The sequence below is a fragment of the Saccopteryx leptura genome, chromosome 3 (genome assembly GCF_036850995.1).
Source record: "Saccopteryx leptura isolate mSacLep1 chromosome 3, mSacLep1_pri_phased_curated, whole genome shotgun sequence".
Lineage (NCBI taxonomy): Eukaryota > Metazoa > Chordata > Mammalia > Chiroptera > Emballonuridae > Saccopteryx > Saccopteryx leptura.
The window spans coordinates 314,022,727-314,041,544 of NC_089505.1; the positions used below are offsets into that span (position 1 = coordinate 314,022,727).

An 18,818-nucleotide genomic window follows, 5' to 3' on the forward strand; every position below is an offset into this window, starting at 1 on the left:
AATAATATTTCAGAAGGCCACTTAAAAAAAGTCTTGCATTTTAATCTTGGTCCTAAAAGAAATAATCTGAAAAATTTTGAAGAGATGAAGGACTGAATTTATAATGAACGACTATAAAAAATAATTTTATTTAAAAAAAAATTTTACCACAGTGATTATAATGTAAAAGATAACAGCTAATATTAGTCAGATTATTGGCAAAATGGATCCTCTCTCATGCAGGTGGTCAAAATAGATCCCAGTGTACCTTTGCTGGACATTGTGGTTATATCTATCAAAATTTAAAACACACCCACCCTTTGACCCGGCAACTGCACTTCTAGTAAGCTACATAACATATCTTCAGAATATCTGCAAGATAAATTGTGAAATAAAAAGAAAAGCAAGTCACATAGTATGTCGCTTATAATTCTATTTAATATAACAAAAAAACCTTGTGTATTTATTCATATGTGTGGATCATCAATACAGGCATGGGTAAAGAAGGTTTAAATTACTAGCCATCATTACCTAAAAGGTAAACCATAAGTAAAGATACAAAATAATAGCAACAATAATAATAAGATGATAAATAATATAAGAAAATATAGTAATAAATAATAGAAGAATAAACTGTGTTGTGTGTACTCACAACTATAAACCTACTTTGGCCCATCTCTGTATATAACTCTTCAAGACAAAGATACTGTATGTTTTGTCTACTTTATGACTCAATGAGTATTTGCTAAAAAAATGAATGTATAATGTTTTTATACTCAGTAACAACAACAACAAAAAGAGTGAAAAGACACACCACAAATGGTAAATAGCTCTTAATTCTGGGGAGGAAAGTAAATGGAGAAGGAAAGTACGTTTAATCTTTTTGATAAAAAAAAAAGCTTTGTCAGTTAATTAAAAATGAGGAGAAAATAATTTTTTCATTAATGTGTTGTGATACAATCTGAGATAACTTTAAAATTGCTGATAAATACAAGATTACAACCTACAAATGAGTGCGCAAAGCCCATAGAAGAAATAAAAATATTAAGAAAAGTACCTCAAACTTTCTAAGAATTATGAAATAAAACTTTTTAAAGAGCCTCATGGATTCTAAAATTAGACAATCAGGCAGAGTGGCAAATTACCTCACCACGTGGACCCAAGGGGGACAAGCATAGCACCTATGTGGCTGATGCCAAGACCAATAAACCCTAGCACCTTGTCCCAAAGACAAGGTTTCTGCTCTCTCCACTCTCAAAAGGGAATCCGAGGCAGCTCAAAATATAAACTTAGTGTCCTATGACCATCAAATGAGTTGTTTCAGATTGTGAGCTCTTAGCCTTACACAGTCATGGCTACAAACACGCAAAGCACATTTCTGACACAAGGTATTTAGGATAACATCTTATTAACAGATTTCCCAGTGGCTTAGACCACAGGGGAATTCTTCCTCTGACCCTCCCTTGTCAGCCCTGCCCAGAACAAACCATTCCAGGTCAAAGTGGGGCAGAAACCAGCAGGGGTTCTGCCATCTGCCACCCTTCCCCACATCACAAGGGGCAATTTGACCTTGTACCAGGTGCCCCCAAACTACAGCCTGCGCCACATGCGGCCCCCTGAGGCCATCCCCCCCCCCCCTGCACTTCCGGAAGGGGCACCTCTTTCATTGGTGGTCAGTGAGAGGAGCACTGTATGTGGCGGCCCTCCAACGGTCTGAGGGACAGTGAACTGGCCCCCTGTGTAAAAAGTTTGGGGACCCCCAGACTCTGAAGCTAAATGTACATGTTTAAATGAGTCCAGAATCCCATTCTGTGATGTTAGAAGAGTTACATTGTGGACTTTTCTTTCTTGGGTCTGTAGAATGGGTTAATGATAGTAACTATGTATCTCCTGAGTAGACTGTGGTCACATAAAGGAATTCATGGTACATATTAATATCCAATGGAATTAGTAGGACTAAATTCATCATTAATTAACTCCACCTTTCCAAAGAAAAATCCAAAAGCAATAAGGTTATCAGGTGTAGCTACTTTGCATAGCCACCTTTCTCTCTTCCCAAAGCTGATCTAGGCTAAACTCCTCTCTTGTTAACTTTACCATCTCTCCCTTCTCAAGACAACTGTCAATTTCCTTAAGATATAAAAGGCTATTATCAGGAACAATATTTTAATTTTGTGATACTTAGCACAATATCTGTATTTCATCTGATATATCAATTTAACAAAATTGAAAGGGATTAGTCTATATTTTCATCTTTATGTTGCTACTATAAGGAGTAATGTGTTACTAATGCTGTATCTATGATGTTTTCTCAGGGTTCCATCATTAAGGCCACATTGTCACAGTATTCTTCCAGCACAGGTAACTAAACAGCCAATAATACATCTCAGATAAATCCACTTTACACTGACTATCACTCTGATATTAAAGAAATGTTCCAGTACAATAAGACAGGGGGATTTTCTCATTTTAAGCAGACAATTATATAGTGGTAGAGACAGATACCTTGAATAATGGAAGTTTCTCTTCATATCAAGTTTGTGCTATAAATCTATGCAATAGGGATGGGCTTAGTTAGTAATGGATACAAGGCCACTTAATAATAGCAAGAAATACAATCAGAACTCAACTTGCTAAAACTTTAAAGTGTATTATTGCTTCTCCACTTTCTAAATAATAATTTATCTTAAGTTCATTTATTTTGTGTGTAAAAGTTTCTATTACAATTTCCCAATATAAAATTATTTATTATATAAGATGCTTTATTATGGTCTGTTAAAACATTACTATTTGAAAGATTTCTGTGAATCAAAATAAAATGTAAGAATTATGTTTAAACCATAACTCAAAGCTTTTGAATTGACACTAAAATCATAGGTCAACTTGTTAAACTTGGATTGCTTTAGAAAAGCTATTTATAGTTAAAATTGGTATAAGTGAAGAGAAAATTTAAATGTGTTTCCAAGATCTCACTGGTATAGTGCTTTAAATTTTGAGTTCATTAAAATTATATGGCATTTACTAAGGTTTAAATAAACCAATCACAAAACTCAAGAACTTTAAGCCCTTCATGCATGTGCTACAGGAAGAAACACAAGAACAGCAGTCAGCATCACTTCCTGTGTCAGAGACACCAAGAGAGGCCTGCATTTCTCATCAGATCTACTTGCGTAGCTGCTTGTGTTACCTACTGAACCAATAGCAGTCAAACATTAGCCAATTAGAAAGGATGTATCAATGTTCATCTGAATGGACTATCACTTTTCTATCATGAAAATGCAGAAGAATAAAAACTCCCAAAATTAGTATTTCATAAAGTCCTTTTGAGTCTGTATTAAAACAAATAGACTTCTAAAAAACAGCAGCAGTATTTGTGGAAGAACAGAATTTTCTTGACTCGTGTGAATAAATCTTCTTAATATTGTCCAAATATTATTGTCATAAAGGTCTTAGTTTAAGCAAACACAATTCAGGGAAAAAAAACACCATTGAGCATAAAAATGAAATTCAAAATCATTAAAGTACTTTAGTTTAAAACTCCCTAAGCAATTCAAAAAGATATCTACTTACCTTCCCAGTATCTTTTCACTGCTATGAAAACTAAACTAAAAAAGTAACTCGAACTGCCAGAGGTATCACTATGTTAGTTATAGAACCAAACCAACCCAAACCAAATTTTCTCTCTCCCTCTCCCTCTCCCCCACCTCTCTTTCAGTTCTCAGATGAGGCCATTCTGTGAAGTTACATATATTCTCAGGGAGTCCTACTAAATAGTAAAAAAAAAAAAAAAAAAACTATCTGAAATTCTTCAGCATAGAGCTGTATACTGCAAATATTTTGTTTCTAACTTTTAAGTGAATTAATTGGCTGAGGTGTAGATAAAAAGTATTTAGTGTCCTGAATGATTAGAAAAAAAATCAAGCAAGTTTCTTGTGGCTGACTTCCTATTCTAGAAGGACTCCTCAGTAACTGCTTCATGATAACTTAGATGTCATTCACAGAGGTTACATTCCCAGCCATCCCAGTGGACCATACTGGCATGCTTCCAGGGAACATAACCAGGAAATAATTTTTAACTATCATGTTCAAGGGTCCCTTACCTTACAATCCAATCAGTGACAGTGGTGTGCTTTACACACAGAAACCTAAATTCCTAATGTTTAGTTCAAGGCTACTTTTTCAGCTGATTCCTATGAAATTCTTCAAAACTCATTGAAAAATTCTACAGCATTGCCATCCAAAAAGTCCCTAACATGTTCACGGAAACTATACATGTATCTCAACTCTCACCGGGGAATATCAGAAACCTTAAGACAAGCTACAGATTACATCTTGATTGTTTGTGCTGCAAAACAGTGACAAGCAATCAAACTTCAGAGAAAATCAGAAATGTGAATGAAGCTGTGCATTAACTAACATTTACATAAACATCAAAAGATACATTTACAGAAATGAGTGAAGACTATCAGTTTTACTTATAGCAGAGTCAAAGATGGCAAAAGCAAGAAGTCAGGAGTTTAATTTCACGTTGGCCCCCAGCTCTCATCACTGTGGATATAATGTTCCAGGCAACAATAAAGCCATCTTTAAAGCAGCGCTATAACAAAGACAGCGAAGGTCTAGTGTACTTGATATGCAGCTAGAGTTACCCATGCTAAGTAACCAAGGCTCAGGATCAGAATAATGGTATTACCTGAACACCTGGGTCCTCATCTTCTTCAGGAGGAGGAGATGGTGGGGGCGTTTTGTCTAAGTCTGAATTTTCAGAACCTTCTGTTTTTCCCTTGTTGACCTTTTTCTTCAAAGCACTTGCTTCTGAATCAGGTTTCTTATTACTAGAATTCAAAGTGGATCACTTAGTGCTCACTTTTTAATGAGGTTTCCCACATGTCCCATGCCATACATTTCCCACATTAATATCCCCGAAGTATCAAAGACAATTGATAAATCAATGCATTTTGGCCATTTATGGCTAACTGGTACTCCCAAGTAAGTTTTTATGACAAAACTCCAAATTGATAACCTTTAGCAAATATTTGACCTAATTAAAAAGAAACTGCATGCAAAGGCTCCTATTATCATTCAGACTACATTTGTTCATCTAGACCAGGGGTCCCCAAACTATGGCCCGGGCCGCATGCGGCCCCCTGAGGCCATTTATCTGGCCCCCACCACACTTCCAGAAGGGACACCTCTTTCATTGGTGGTCAGTGAGAGGAGCACATTGACCATCTCATTAGCTAAAAGCAGGCCCATAGTTTCCATTGAAATACTGGTCAGTTTCTTGATTTAAATTTACTTGTTCTTTATTTTAAATATTGTATTTGTTCTTGTTTTATTTTTTTACTTTAAAATAAGATATGTGCAGTGTGCATAGGGATTTGTTCATAGTTTTTTTTTATAGTCCGGCCCTCCAACGGTCTGAGGGACAGTGAACTGGCCCCCTGTGTAAAAAGTTTGGGGACCCCTGATCTAGACAATGCAAACATCTCTGCCAATACATCAAGCCGTAATGAAAAATTAGATGAGATAGTTTTACCGTAAAGTATCTAAGGTGCAGGATATGTTTTTAAAATTTGTCAAGTTTTACCATAAAGTATCTAAGGTACAGGATATGCTTTTAAAAATTGTCAAAAGAAACTAGAATATAATGATCATTTATGTGTGTCTCTTGTAGATAGTTATAAATACTCCCATTTAAGTTTTTTCTGACCAGTACTATTGGGTGTCCCCTTTTATATCATCCAACTCCATGTTTATCCAACTTATACTCTTTCCAAATATAACAAAATATATAGCAATTTCATTTTCTAGATAACTTTAATTAATGCTCTGTTCTTAATTAAAAATAAGCTTTATTTTGTTGCAAGAAATTTGAGATAGTCACAACAGCCTTTAAAAAAACCCCACAAAAACCTAGGTCTCCAAAATACAAAAATATAGCAAAGCAACCCCAGTAATTAAAATACATGTTTCATAGTATGTTTCTGTCGAACATTAATAGGATTTGAATATTCTAGCTCAAAAGTCATAAATAACCTCTACAAAGACATTTTTTTAAATTTATGTTTATCATAACCTTTAGAAACTTTAACATTCTTTTAAAATATACACTCAGTGTTAACTTCCATTCCAATTTCCAAATTGACCCCAAAGTTTTCTATTAGGAATTATCATTTGCTATCCAACACTGAAAATAATCCAACCTCAGTAAAATTTTAGGATCTAGAGGGCCTGAAAATTTAAAACTAAGAATATTATATTTTAAAACTTTTTGAATGTTTATTTACTGAAGTTTGTAAATTTCCAGGATTATGCAGACACAATACATTAAATAGCATTTGTCAGCCTCAGCTACTACAAAAGGAAAAGAGGCCAAGACATCTATACACTGTACTTAAGTAAAGCACATGTCACGTAAAATATTTCAAAAGTACTGGTTAATGTAATAAAGTATCAATCACACACCTAAAATGCATTTTTGTTATGAATAAATAAAATCTTTGAAAATCTTAACCCAGTTATTTTTAAGTACTGAAAGCTTGTTTTTATTTTGTTTTGTTAACATTTTATCATAGTAAATAGCCACATAGGAAATAATGTACAAGTCAAGATTATAGTAAATGGCAGTTAAGTTTAGAGTGTTTTTATTTTTTAAAAATGGGGGGGGGGGTAACGTACTAAAAACTTTAAGCCCCTAAAAGATTCATGAAAAGAATAATATTTTTTATTAAAAAAAAAAATCCATACAACAGTTCCTCATCCAACTGTCCTAGTGTTTACGCTACACATGGACAGAAGTCTCCCCCACTATGAGGCTCCATTTCCAGCATTTATTTCCGCTCTAACTGCCACAAATTATACAATACTACAGCTGAACGCTGGGCCCCTTCCCTTTCATCTGCACGCCAAGAGCAATCAGATTACCCTGGTAACCAGCGGTCACATGACCAGCACCTGCTCTTTTGGCTGGATGCCACTGACTAAAGCCATCTGCTTCCCTCAATCAGCTTTCAAACATTCTCAACACCTGCGCTGCAGTGTTTTGTGGTTTCTTTTATCAAATCAGTGCAAAACTGCTTCCAAAACTTTACATATTTCTCAAATTTGTTTAAATCAGAGGTAGGCCTGTCACAGAGCTGAACCACTGCCAGGTAAAGTAAGTTGGCAGTGAGCGCTTTCCATGGTGACCTCTCTACGCCAGAGCGAAGCACACAATTTAATTCAGTGGGGTTACTGCATGCACCCTGTGTGAACTAGCCTATGGGAGCAAAAGGCTTACTGTCCTGAAGCCCACCAGACCCCAGGTTTGAAGAAATATCAATTTGCTGCAGGAGAGACGTGCTAATGATTTTCCATCTGCCCTGCCCAAGAACGGGCTACGCAGAACCTGCAAGACTGCTCAAAGTCGCAGCACCTCTCCCAGTGCTTCGACAAAAAGCCTGTAGCCAAAGCAAGCACTCAGCCCAGATCTGATTACTGAGAGATTTTTAAACTCATTAGACCTTGCACTATTAATGTTGCTCAGAGACAGCAAAGCATTTCCACACTAATGTCTTCTCATGACACCAATATACAAATCAAAAACAGGCTAACGAGTCAAAAAAGCTACAAAACCTTCGATGTCCACCCCAAAGACATTACAATCAAGGTCAAGATGAAGTTATTTAAATGAAATGGCCTTTGTTACTATTTTGCAATAAACTAATTTGGATTTTCAACTAAGTGTTATACAAAAACTGCTTTGCCCAACAAAAGCCAGTCGGAATTTTTGTTTTAACATGAGGGTAATGCAGAGTGGTGGTGAAAGGAACTGACTCAGACAGTGCTCTTAGTGCACATTCCAACTCTGCCATTTCTAACCTGTCTGTGACCCTTGATTAAGTCACTTAATTTCCCTCATCCTCAGTTTCCACATCTATAAAATGAGATTGGTATTTCTATCTTCCTCCAAGATTTGTTATAAAGTTTAAATGAGATAGATAATGGATGAGACATTGGCAGTGTCTGGCAGAAATGGCCAACATTCACACACACCTGGAACACAAGCAGCTAGTTCTGTATTTTGGGAAGTCTGGAAACACGGTCTCTGGCTCTGGCTTAGACCCACGTGGGCTGAATTAACTGCAGAGCTATATGGACAGGACCCCACTTCATCGTGATCACTTCATCCAAGCAGCATGACAAGAAGGAAAGTCCTTATCTACACTCCTCAATACCAACTACAAGGACAAATAAGCAGCAAGCCCAAAGGCCACTCCTCTCTATGGCCAGGACCACTGCTCCGATTCAGACACATATTTCCTACCTCGGCTATTACAGCTGCCTCTTGACCTCGCCACCCTCGTGATCCCCGGGCTGGGTTACCCACTGTCAGATGACTGGAGAAAGGACACATACTCCACATCCACAGTTATTATTTAAATCCATAAGGTTCAAAGGTAGTATTGCACAATGTCAAAGTCAAAGTATAGCCATACAGACATTCCTCTTCCAAATTGTAATTTGGAAAGCTGGAATGCACAAAGAGGGCAGCTATTCCAATTGGGGGGAAAAGAATATTACTGAAAAAAAATGTCCCTTAAATTGACACTACAATATTGAGGACTGGGCCACTGAGCTGCCTGGTACAGACACAGAACCTGACGCACCTCCAGCAGCAGGCGTGATGGCTGCTCAGGGCTGAGACCGAGAAAGAGCAGGCTTGTGCAGAGAACCCTTTCTATAATGATTCTGGCCCTGCATGGCCTCAGCCCCAGAGAAGCTGTGTCTGCCCTCAGACCTCTCCTGAACCTTCTCTGCCTCCCCCACTTCCTAGTTCAGTGACATGGTACTGTCACCAGAACCTGATCCACAAACCCATCCTCCAGGTTATCAGGAGAGTGACCAGCTAACGCAAATCTGACTCTCCAATCATCTGCGTAAAGTCCAATCCCATATATGTTAAAGATGGAGACTCTCGGCACTGGCAAAAAGGCCTTCTGCAATTATTGCAACTGGCCACCTTAACTTTCTTTTTCTACTTTTCCCACACCACAACCCTGTATGCTGCACATGCTGCAGACTCACAGAATCACTCCTTAAAGCGTGCACCTTGGCCCTGGCCAGTTGGCTCAGTGGTAGAGCGTCGGCCTGGCGTGCAGAAGTCCTGGGTTCGATTCCCGGCCAGGGCACACAGGAGAGGCGCCCATCTGCTTCTCCACCCCTCCCCCTCTCCTTCCTCTCTGTCTCTCTCTTCCCCTCCAGCAGTGAGGCTCCATTGGAGCAAAGATGGCCCGGGCGCTGGGGATGGCTCCTTGGCCTCTGCCCCAGGCGCTAGAGTGGCTCTGGTTGTGACAGAGCGACGCCCCGGAGGGGCAGAGCATCGCCCCCTGATGGGCAGAGCGTCGCCCCCTGGTGGGCGTGCCGGGTGGATCCCAGTCGGGCACATGCGGGAGTCTGTCTGACTGTCTATCCCCGTTTCCAGCTTCAGAAAAATACAAAAAATAAATAAATAAATAAATAAATAAATAAAAACAAAGCAAAAAAAAAACATGCACCTAACTCTTCCACCCGCACTTCCTCCCAGTCTACTCATCTGCAAGTCTTAGCTGGGACATCACTCATTCAGGGAAGCATTATCTGGACACTGCAGTCTGAACTATTAAGGTTTCACTCTACCTACATGCCACATGAGGTACCCCACACAGGGATGTTTAAAATACACAACACTGAGTGGAAACATTACTGTGATGCACTAAAACCAAAGCACTTGAGTTTGTATGCCTTTGTCTGTCTGTCTTTGTCCAACTATCCTGTAAGCTCAAGAGGAGAAACTGTCTCTTATTTTGTATTTCTAGTGTCTGATCTGATACATTACTATAAATGTTAGCTGATAAATTTAACTAAACAGTACAAGTCACAGCAGTAACAACACAAAGACTGCCCTCTTATGTAGCAGGCACTACTCTAAAGTGATTCTCTCATTAACTCATTTTAGAAAACCTCACACAGATTCTATCTTTACGGTGAAACACCTATGAAGCCCAGTAAAATGGAGTTAAAGTACCACCAAAATAGAATGAACCTTAACAATTTTTCAAACCCAGTATAGCATATACTTCCCCTCGCTACTCACAAAATTCGTTCACTTCCTGATCCTTATCGCCCATCACTGCTGGTGTGAGACGCAGAGCCGCCCACTCCTGAGGCCAGACAGCCCTGTCACCGTAGAAGGAGCACATCCTTCTGGAGAGGGTGCTGACGGTGTCGGGACCACTGTCCCTTTTCCGCTTTACTTACATTCCACATTTCATCATGAGTGAGGTCACACTGGTGACCAATTAGATGTGCTCATGGTCCAACCTACATGACACTTAGGTCACCTCTGCCACCCCAAGCTCTAAAGTTGTGACTGTCATTAATGTGATCAAAGCATATACCATCTTGATGAGAACTCAGTGAGAACTTGACGAGGAACTGCATTAGAAAACACAAACTCTATGTTCAGAAATGATTATCTGTCATATGGAGGGACATTCTAAGGCAGTGGGTTTCAACCACTGGTCCACAGACTGGTGTCAGTCCACCAGAAATTTCATGCCGGTCCACAAAAGAGTTAACCACCCTGATGCTGTATGAAGGTTAAAAACCCAATGGTTATAAATTATTGAAAAATACTGTTTTAAGGAATCCACCCTAAGGAAGGATTCAGCCAGTTTAGAAGTCCACCACCACGGGCTGAGTGACACCACCTGAAATGGTGTGGGATGAATTCACCTAAGCTAAGATAGCACATCAGTAACCCAGTATTTCTGGTGAGAAAGAGTACAGGCTTTTTAAACAAGTCTTTATGCAAAGGGACAGAACTTACTTACAGAAAGCCAGCTAACTGCCCTGATTTATTATAAAATGGATTGCAGCGAAACGCTGATCAACATCAGCCTAGGAACCCAATTTCTAAAAAAACAAATAGTTGAAAAAGGAACCCTATTGTGGAACCAAATGTGATGAGAAGAATATGGGCAGTTAATGAAGATGTCTGCACAATGGGAGGGAGTTCTCAACCAAACAGACCCTTCGAATGGTGTAAGTTAGTGGAGATTCTAATCACATTGGGCAAAATCAACCTTGAGGTTTGGATCGTAAAGACTAACAGATTCGTTTCCACGGACTCAAGCTAAATACTGTCACACTACAATCTTCTAGAAGAAGAGGAAAAGGTATTGAAGAATGTCTTTATATTTTGTATGTTCAGAAGGTGTTTAAGAAAAGAAATGAACCTAATGGATAAGCTGCCATAATTATATACATACCAAGCTATCAGGGTCAAGGACTCAGTGCTGGCAGAGAAAAGTATCAAGCCTCTCAACTTCAAGAGTGTAAGATTTTCCTCTGAGTTTTTAAGCAATGAAAAAGAAAATTAAAAGATAAAAAGGACGGGGAAGGAGACAGGGGGGATGTACTGGGGAACACGAGTGACATTAGAATCTATGTAAACACAATAAATTAATAATAAAAAAGATAAAAAGGTAAACTAAAAAAGAGACGAGATAAAGTAGTAAAAGTTTAAAAGGATCAATTAAGGCATCTTAAAACATGATATACCAGAAAGTAAAATTAGCCCAACAAAATAAAAATTTTAAATAAAGTCCTAAGACTAAAATAAAATTTAACAGCTAAAGTAGAATGTAGTGAAATGCAGATGACAAATTAAACTAATAAGGAAAAAGACAAAATACACTCTGTGTGACAAACAATAAACCCGGTGGTCAATACCTGCCACAAAGGCAATCAGAATTCCCCAGACAAGGCCCCGGGAGTTCCCATGGATGGTCTCCACATGCAGCCTTTGGCAGAGGGCATCTGGGCAGGATTCGGGGACAGGAACAAGGATTTTTGGCCCCACCCCTATGCCTGCCTGCTCCAAGCACAGTCAACATTCGGGTGCTCCAAGTCGGGCACCCACTCGCTTCACTCCAAGCAGATGCCTTGCCGCAACTCCTAAAGTCCACCCACAAATTCTTCACCCTACTTTCCTAGTTGAGAAACAGAAAGAAGAAGAGTTGAGAAAAGGAGAGGAAGGGATTCTATTTCTGAAAAACAAACATGTTTTCAGTAACAGATTATTAATATTTTGGGTTATTTTTAAGTTTGCTAAAAGTCACTGGACAGAATACCTCTAAAACAAATAATTTAATCTAAATTATTACCTTAAGTAGCTCTTGTAGCATCAAGTACTCTCTAAGTACATTAACTATGCTAAATTTTTAGGAAAGGAATAGCAAAGAAAGTTAGAAGGGTAACAGAAACCTCATCTGCTTTCATTTTAAAATGCATTATTTCAAACTCAACATGCCTCACCATTACATTTTATAGTAATGTAAAGGATCCAGTGCCCAAGGATGAGGAAACTGAGGTCAAACAGGTTAGAGGAAGTGGCACTTCTAGGGACTGTCTAGAGCCAGAACCCCTGGCTGCAGAGCCCACGTTTGAGTTCCGGACTGGGCTAAGGACTCTAACCTCAGATCTCCACAGGAGTCCAGGAAGCACTGTCCTTCAGGCCTCACAAACCCTGTCTGGTAATCTGTCACCTGGGGTCATCCCTGGGGAACCTTCCAATAACATTAGGACCCTGTCCTGAGGATAGCTCCAGTGCTGACCATTTTTAAAAGAAAAATGTTTTAAAAAAATGAAAGAAAGATACAGTAAGACAGCTCTCCTGAAAGAGCCATGTCCATTTGTGATACTGAACATATTCAGAGAAAAAAACAAAAGACTCATCATGAGTCAGAACTGCCACTGGATATCTAAGGGTTATTGAGTTTTATGGATTGAATTAAGGTCTGCCAGAAGTAACAACATGGAAAAGAAGCCTAGTTAGCTAATATGCTATCTCACCACACAAGCCCAACATAAACATTAGGCACTCAGGCTATACAGCACTACAATGCAACAGACCTGAATAAATCAGACATTGCAAAACTGATGCCAAAGGTATGCCTTTCAATGCCCTTTTGCTATATATAGTAATATTCTTCCAAGCGGCAACAGCAAGGCAGACATTTGCCTGCAGTGCCAGATTCTAAGAGGCTATTCTTATTTGTGCAGCATTCCCATGACCCAGAAAGGGGGACAAGTGCAGGTAACTCTGTCAAGCAGAGCCACACTTCCTACATTTATAATTATCTTCTCTGATCAGCCAGGACACTAATACAACACACGGAATGTGCTGCCCACCCACGTTTTCATCAGGTGCTATAGGTAGACAGAGAAGTAAGCGAGCAAATGGCAAGCCAACAAGGAGGAGATAGCACCGCCCACCCTCACAGAAGTCCAAGTGCCATAAAATCATAATGTTCCTGCAGGAATCGGGGCTACATTAAAATTAGTGTTGTAAGGGAAGTTCAAAGGTGTTGTCTTTTCAACATTAAAAAAAAAAAAAAGAGGGGGCATGGGTGAAAAAGATAAAAAGATTAAGCAAAAAAGAAAAAAGAAAAAAACCTCACAGACAGTCAACAGTGTGGTGATTACCAGAGGGCGAGAGGGGTGAAGGGGGGGGAGAATGTGATGGAAGGAGACAGCCTGGGGTGGTGAACACACAGGACAATATGCAGGTGACTGCAACTATCGAGTTTGTAGCCCTGACACCTGTATCATTTTATTAATCAACGTCACCCCAATAAATTCAATTTCAAAAAATGAACAGTGCCCTTTTTCTTAATTCACACTGTCCATTTCCCTATTTAGCATTTAAAGCTGAAGCCACACAGACTTCCATGCAGAGATGGCTGAAATGAGGGCTGGCATTTCAGATGACTGATGCTCTACGGTGGTTTCCACAAACAACCAATGACTCAAAGGAGCCTTTATCTAGGCAGAAGACCACTAGCAAAAGAAGTTTATATTATCATAGGACAAATTTTGCATTTGTATAGAACTTCATACTTTTCAAAAGATTTTTATAGAGAGATACTTTTAATCATTTTAAAAATCAGCTGATTCCTTCTGCTTTTTAACTTCCAACTCTAACATTGCAACCACATATACTATGACAACACATGCGCCACCCTACAATTCAATTTAAAGACTTCAGAAAACTGTGTCTCTAAAAAAAAACCCCTCAATGCCCCACTGTTGCCATGGCCTCTTCACCTCTCAACTTTCATCTGGTGAGTAACGAGAGTTGAAAGTGGGATCTCCATCACCCGCTCCCACATAAACCACGGTGGCAGCGGCCACTGCTCCGAAGCCACTGAAGCGCTCCTGCAGGCAGAGATGAAGTTCCAGCAGGCCCAGTGTAGTCCACTCAGCACCGAGCACAGCGCACAAGTTGGCAGAACTCGCTGCTCGGGGTCAATGCGGTTAGGCAGTCTCTTCCCCCAGTGAGTATAAACTGAGCCACATGAAGTCAAAGATACCAGAATCCGCAGCTAACCACTCTCCCTCCCTGTTCATGCAGCTGATTTAAGACAAATCAGAGGGTCAAAGGGCTACAATGTGGCCTGTCAGTGACAATGCAAAGACTGAGGCAGTTATTTTGAAGGAAGAAATGATGGCCCTTTGTCAAAGAGAAGATAACCTTTGAGACCAGCAGAAAAGAGGGCAGCTAGTCCCATCCCTGACCTGGCGCTTGTATTTAATGAACCCGAGATGGGGCGGGGCGGGCAGGCTGGTGGGCACAGACACACAACCTCTACCCATGGGCACTGTTTCTTCCTCGTTCCTCTCCAACACTGAAATGGCTCAGAAGTCCATCTTGTGACCACATGTTAAGCAAATTTATAGCCTCTTCTGCAGGCAGTGTCCAAAACACTTAATTCAGTTTTTCCAATTATCTGAAGTCTTGGGTCAAGGCTAAATCATAGCATGTGAGTAAAAGAAAGAACAAGAAACTAAAAAGAAGAAAAACTGTGGGTTTAATTTACTTTATTACCTATGTACCTGATGGGAAATATCTAACAATCTGGGCTTTTCTCCTCCTTGGAAAAGCTAGTTTAATGGTTTTCTTTTGGGTCTAATCTCTACAAAGAAATTTTACATATGTAAGAGCACACTATAAAATATGCATTAGTTTACTAAAATATATCACCATTGGGCTTGCTGGCTGAATAAAAATATTTCTTGGGTAAAATGCTGCTACTCTCTTAGCTCATCACGGAGAAAACAGTATCTGAAAAGCCAGGTTCCTCAGAAGAAAGGTGCCACATAAATATTAATGATAATGATAGGGCAGTTTGCAAAAAGCATACTTTACATGTTTTTGATACTTAATATGTTTTTTTAAAAAATAATAATGCCAGTGGGTGTATTCTTCAGTTTAAAATAAACTGTCTTCAATCTTAATTGAGAAATAACATTTTAGTTTTCGACTAACTTTAAGGGCGAGAGTGGAAAACAGCAAGGGCCAAACTGTGTCCCTAGTCGCTGCAGCAGAAGCGAGTCTCCATGGCTTCATTTGAGGCTTCAACAGTCAAGTCACAACCTCTGGCCAAGTTCCCTTCTGTATGTACACTCAAAGAATCTTTATATCGCTGAATGGACCCCTAAATCCTTTAAGAGTCATTCAAAGGAAGCACTTCCTCTACATTCTTGCTCATTCACAGGGCCGTGCACACGCAACAGAACATGCATTGAAAAGAAGAATGCAACCCCCCATATTTCAGCTCCAGGAATCCTCCATATGCAAAATGACATCCCCTCAGCCCACAAATGTCTTAGATTTTATTTTCAATATTAACTGCCAATATCTGGAAGCTTTAAGGACACCTGGGAAGAGCACTAGAAAAAACAGGTAGAAAAATATATACCGGTATTTAACAAAAAAGGCAAAGAGGAAAAAAACAGTATGTTTCTAGTAGAAAAGAGAAATATGGCCCATTTGTCTCATCACTAAGATTTTAAACATCTTTTTCTGAAATGCTGAACACCTTTTTCTACTTTGCTACCATTCTATGTAACAGCTGCTGGGCAAATCTGTGAGGTTCTCCTGCACAGGCGATGTAATGACATTCTGGTTGCCAAAAAGGCCAGTTCCCTGGGAATGGGCCACAAATTCAAGCTCTGGCGACTTTATGGAATGAGGTAGGACGACAGGAAATAAGAGGACACCATAAAGGCACACAGCCACCCTTTCTCACGGCCTCTATCACTGAAAGTGAGTGAACAGCGCAGAACAAGCTCTCTCCCTGTGTGTCTCTCCCCAAACAAGCTCAGACACAGTGCATAGCCAGCCCGACAGTGGGTCCCTTCCATCACCACCACTCAGAGAACAACAGGTTTGTCTGTGGAAGTGCACCAACGACACGGCACACAGGCCTGAACAGGAAAGATGTGAGCAGTTCTGCGCTGCCTTTTTCATTTCACTTGTTTATTCCCTCCATTTGAGCCCTCTGTAGGAAAATTATTTTCTGTATAAACAAATTCATCAAGTTAACTTATTCAAGGATGGAAATAACTGGTATCATGTAACATTCTGCAAAACAAAATTGCCACTGCTGTATTCCAGTGCTTAAAAGCAGACTGCTATGGCAATTCAACGCCAGTACTAACATAACCCAAACCCCCTATTACCTTCATCACTGCATATTCAATTTACATAATTATTCTGCTATGCTATTCAGAATTTACATGTAGTTGTATGCATTCTACTTATCCTTGCTTCAGGATGCTATTTCCTTTCCAGACTTAGCAGAACAATGAGCCCACAATTTGACATACTCAATTCATCTGACCAATAGAAATCCTGTGGCTCAACAAAGTAATGGGTTGGTTTGTTAATCTACTGAAAATCCCTATTTCATTACAATATTCTTGGACAGGCATCCCTATCAATGACAGAAAACCTCTCAGGAATATCCTCACCACAATTCATCATAAATCAGCAAGGGGCCCTACAAATGATTAAGTCACCAGGGCCACAGAGGTGCCGCAAACTCTCTTGGTGACCCTCCACACGGCCTCCTAAGCCTCTGAGCCATGTTACATCAGCACCCTTTGCACTTGCACATCTCCACACTCAACAGACGTGTTCCCCTAGTATTTTCATACTGCTTAGGGAACGACCTATAGGAGGCATTGACTGAAACAGTGAAAAAAATAGAATGGGGGAAAAAATGACTAGACTTTGTTCTTGGAGAAAATAATTGCATGCTCTTCCTCCTACCAAAAGTATGCGACTCTAGTGCAAAGTCATTACTCAGATTCAGCAATGTCAAAAACATACTCTGCACAGACAGCTCAAACTTCAGGATGGGCAGCTGAGAGCACGCAGATGGGGCCTGTGCTGAAGGTTCCCGTGGTAGATGAAGACAAACCTGCACCTGTACCTGTACCTGTACCTGTACCAAGGAGGCATGGGGTGGCCGGTACTCATTGGACTTGATGCCCCAAATTCCTAAGAGTTGCTTAGTTGTTAGGAAAATGTTAACACGTTTCATTGTTATAATATCTGCCCCAATGTATCCTAGGGTATGCTAAAGTACGTTTTTAAAGACAGGGACAGTTCTAATTAGACTCAGAAGTTGAAAGAATATTACTTGGAAATTTATGACCAGATCCATGAATTAGTGAGCTTTTCTTTTCTTTCTTATCAATTTTTACCATTAGGTGATATGTTCAAAAAATTAAGATAGAAACTGAAGACAGTAAGTACATCTTGAGGCTAAACCTAGTCTTGGTGCTGTATTTTCTGAGCTCTCAAAACTTTCTTAGAGGACTTTTACATACTAGGTTTAAAAAAAAATACATTCTTCCTAGATTTTGCGTTGATGTCTTTCTCCAAATAAGCACATGCTTTCTCCTACCAAAAGCACAATGCTTAGATTTAGCCAATTCATATTTTCAAAACCCTTCCTAAGTCACACTGAAATTTTAACCAAGTCCTCTTTCTCAGATCCCTAAAATTAATGCAGAACCTACAAACAGCAAGTACTTAATGAAATATTTCTTAAATAAATAAAAACAATTAATGATGGATTGTAAGACTAGAAGAATATTCATAAGAAAACAATACTGGTTTTCAGTGAAGAAACCACATAGTGAGGCAACCAAGAACATTCATAAATAAATGCAACTATTAAGCTGCCTATAAGATTGAGGTATTGAATAATTCAGTTATTTTGACACCATAAAAAGTACTGATGGCCAAGACCTTTAAATGACTGTGATTCAAAACATTATAGAATAATGTATTTGGGGTTGTTTAGATATTTTCAGCAGAAGGCTGAATATCCAAGTTTGTTCTTTCACTTTGCAGCACCTACAGTCACAGAAATCATATCCCCTCTTTGTGTGCCCGCACACGCAGCATGGAAAAACCTGCAAGAGAAGGTTTACAGGCCACTGAGCTCAAAAGTTCACACTGGGCACGTCACTGGCAGAACAGAGCATGCATGTATGTGCGTGCACATGGGGGCAGGCGGTGGAAGGAGCCTGTTTTCTAATGGAGTTTGCAAACAGGTTCAGATTAACCAAGTCTGACCATACTTCCATCTGGAAACTATATTTTCTAACATGAGCCATATTCTGAAAAATAGATTCAGATGTTTGGAACTGGTTCAGAACAGTTGTAAGAAATGTTCAGTACAAATGAAAAAAATTAGTCTTCAATGTCTTCTCCTCTCAGCTTTTCTAACTGAGTAAATATGCCTTCTGGGGGGTCAGAGAGCTGGTGGGGAAGTATGGAAGGGAACCATGGAGGGGAGAGGGCTACTTCCCAGAGCCTGAACTTCATGCTATACTTGAAGGGGTATTTTCGGAATAACTGCCATTTGATTTCTCCTGTGTTGCCCAGGACTTCAACCCGGCCCCTGGAAGCCTTACTCCAAGTGCAGAGCATTAACTGTCTCGGCCTTTGGGAA

General features: G+C 39.6%; 1 protein-coding gene across 6 annotated transcripts in view; it reads right to left on the bottom strand.

Annotated features, from left to right (window-relative positions):
- The window catches only part of CHD7 (chromodomain helicase DNA binding protein 7), a 204,129-nt gene that overhangs the window by 66,951 nt on the left and 118,360 nt on the right, over positions 1 to 18,818 (bottom strand). For all 6 annotated transcript variants that reach the window (XM_066378998.1, XM_066378993.1, XM_066378992.1 and 3 more), the window contains one exon: positions 4,673 to 4,814. In XM_066378998.1, coding sequence (XP_066235095.1) covers positions 4,673 to 4,814 — 142 coding nt within the window. The remainder of the gene's footprint in view (positions 1 to 4,672; positions 4,815 to 18,818) is intronic.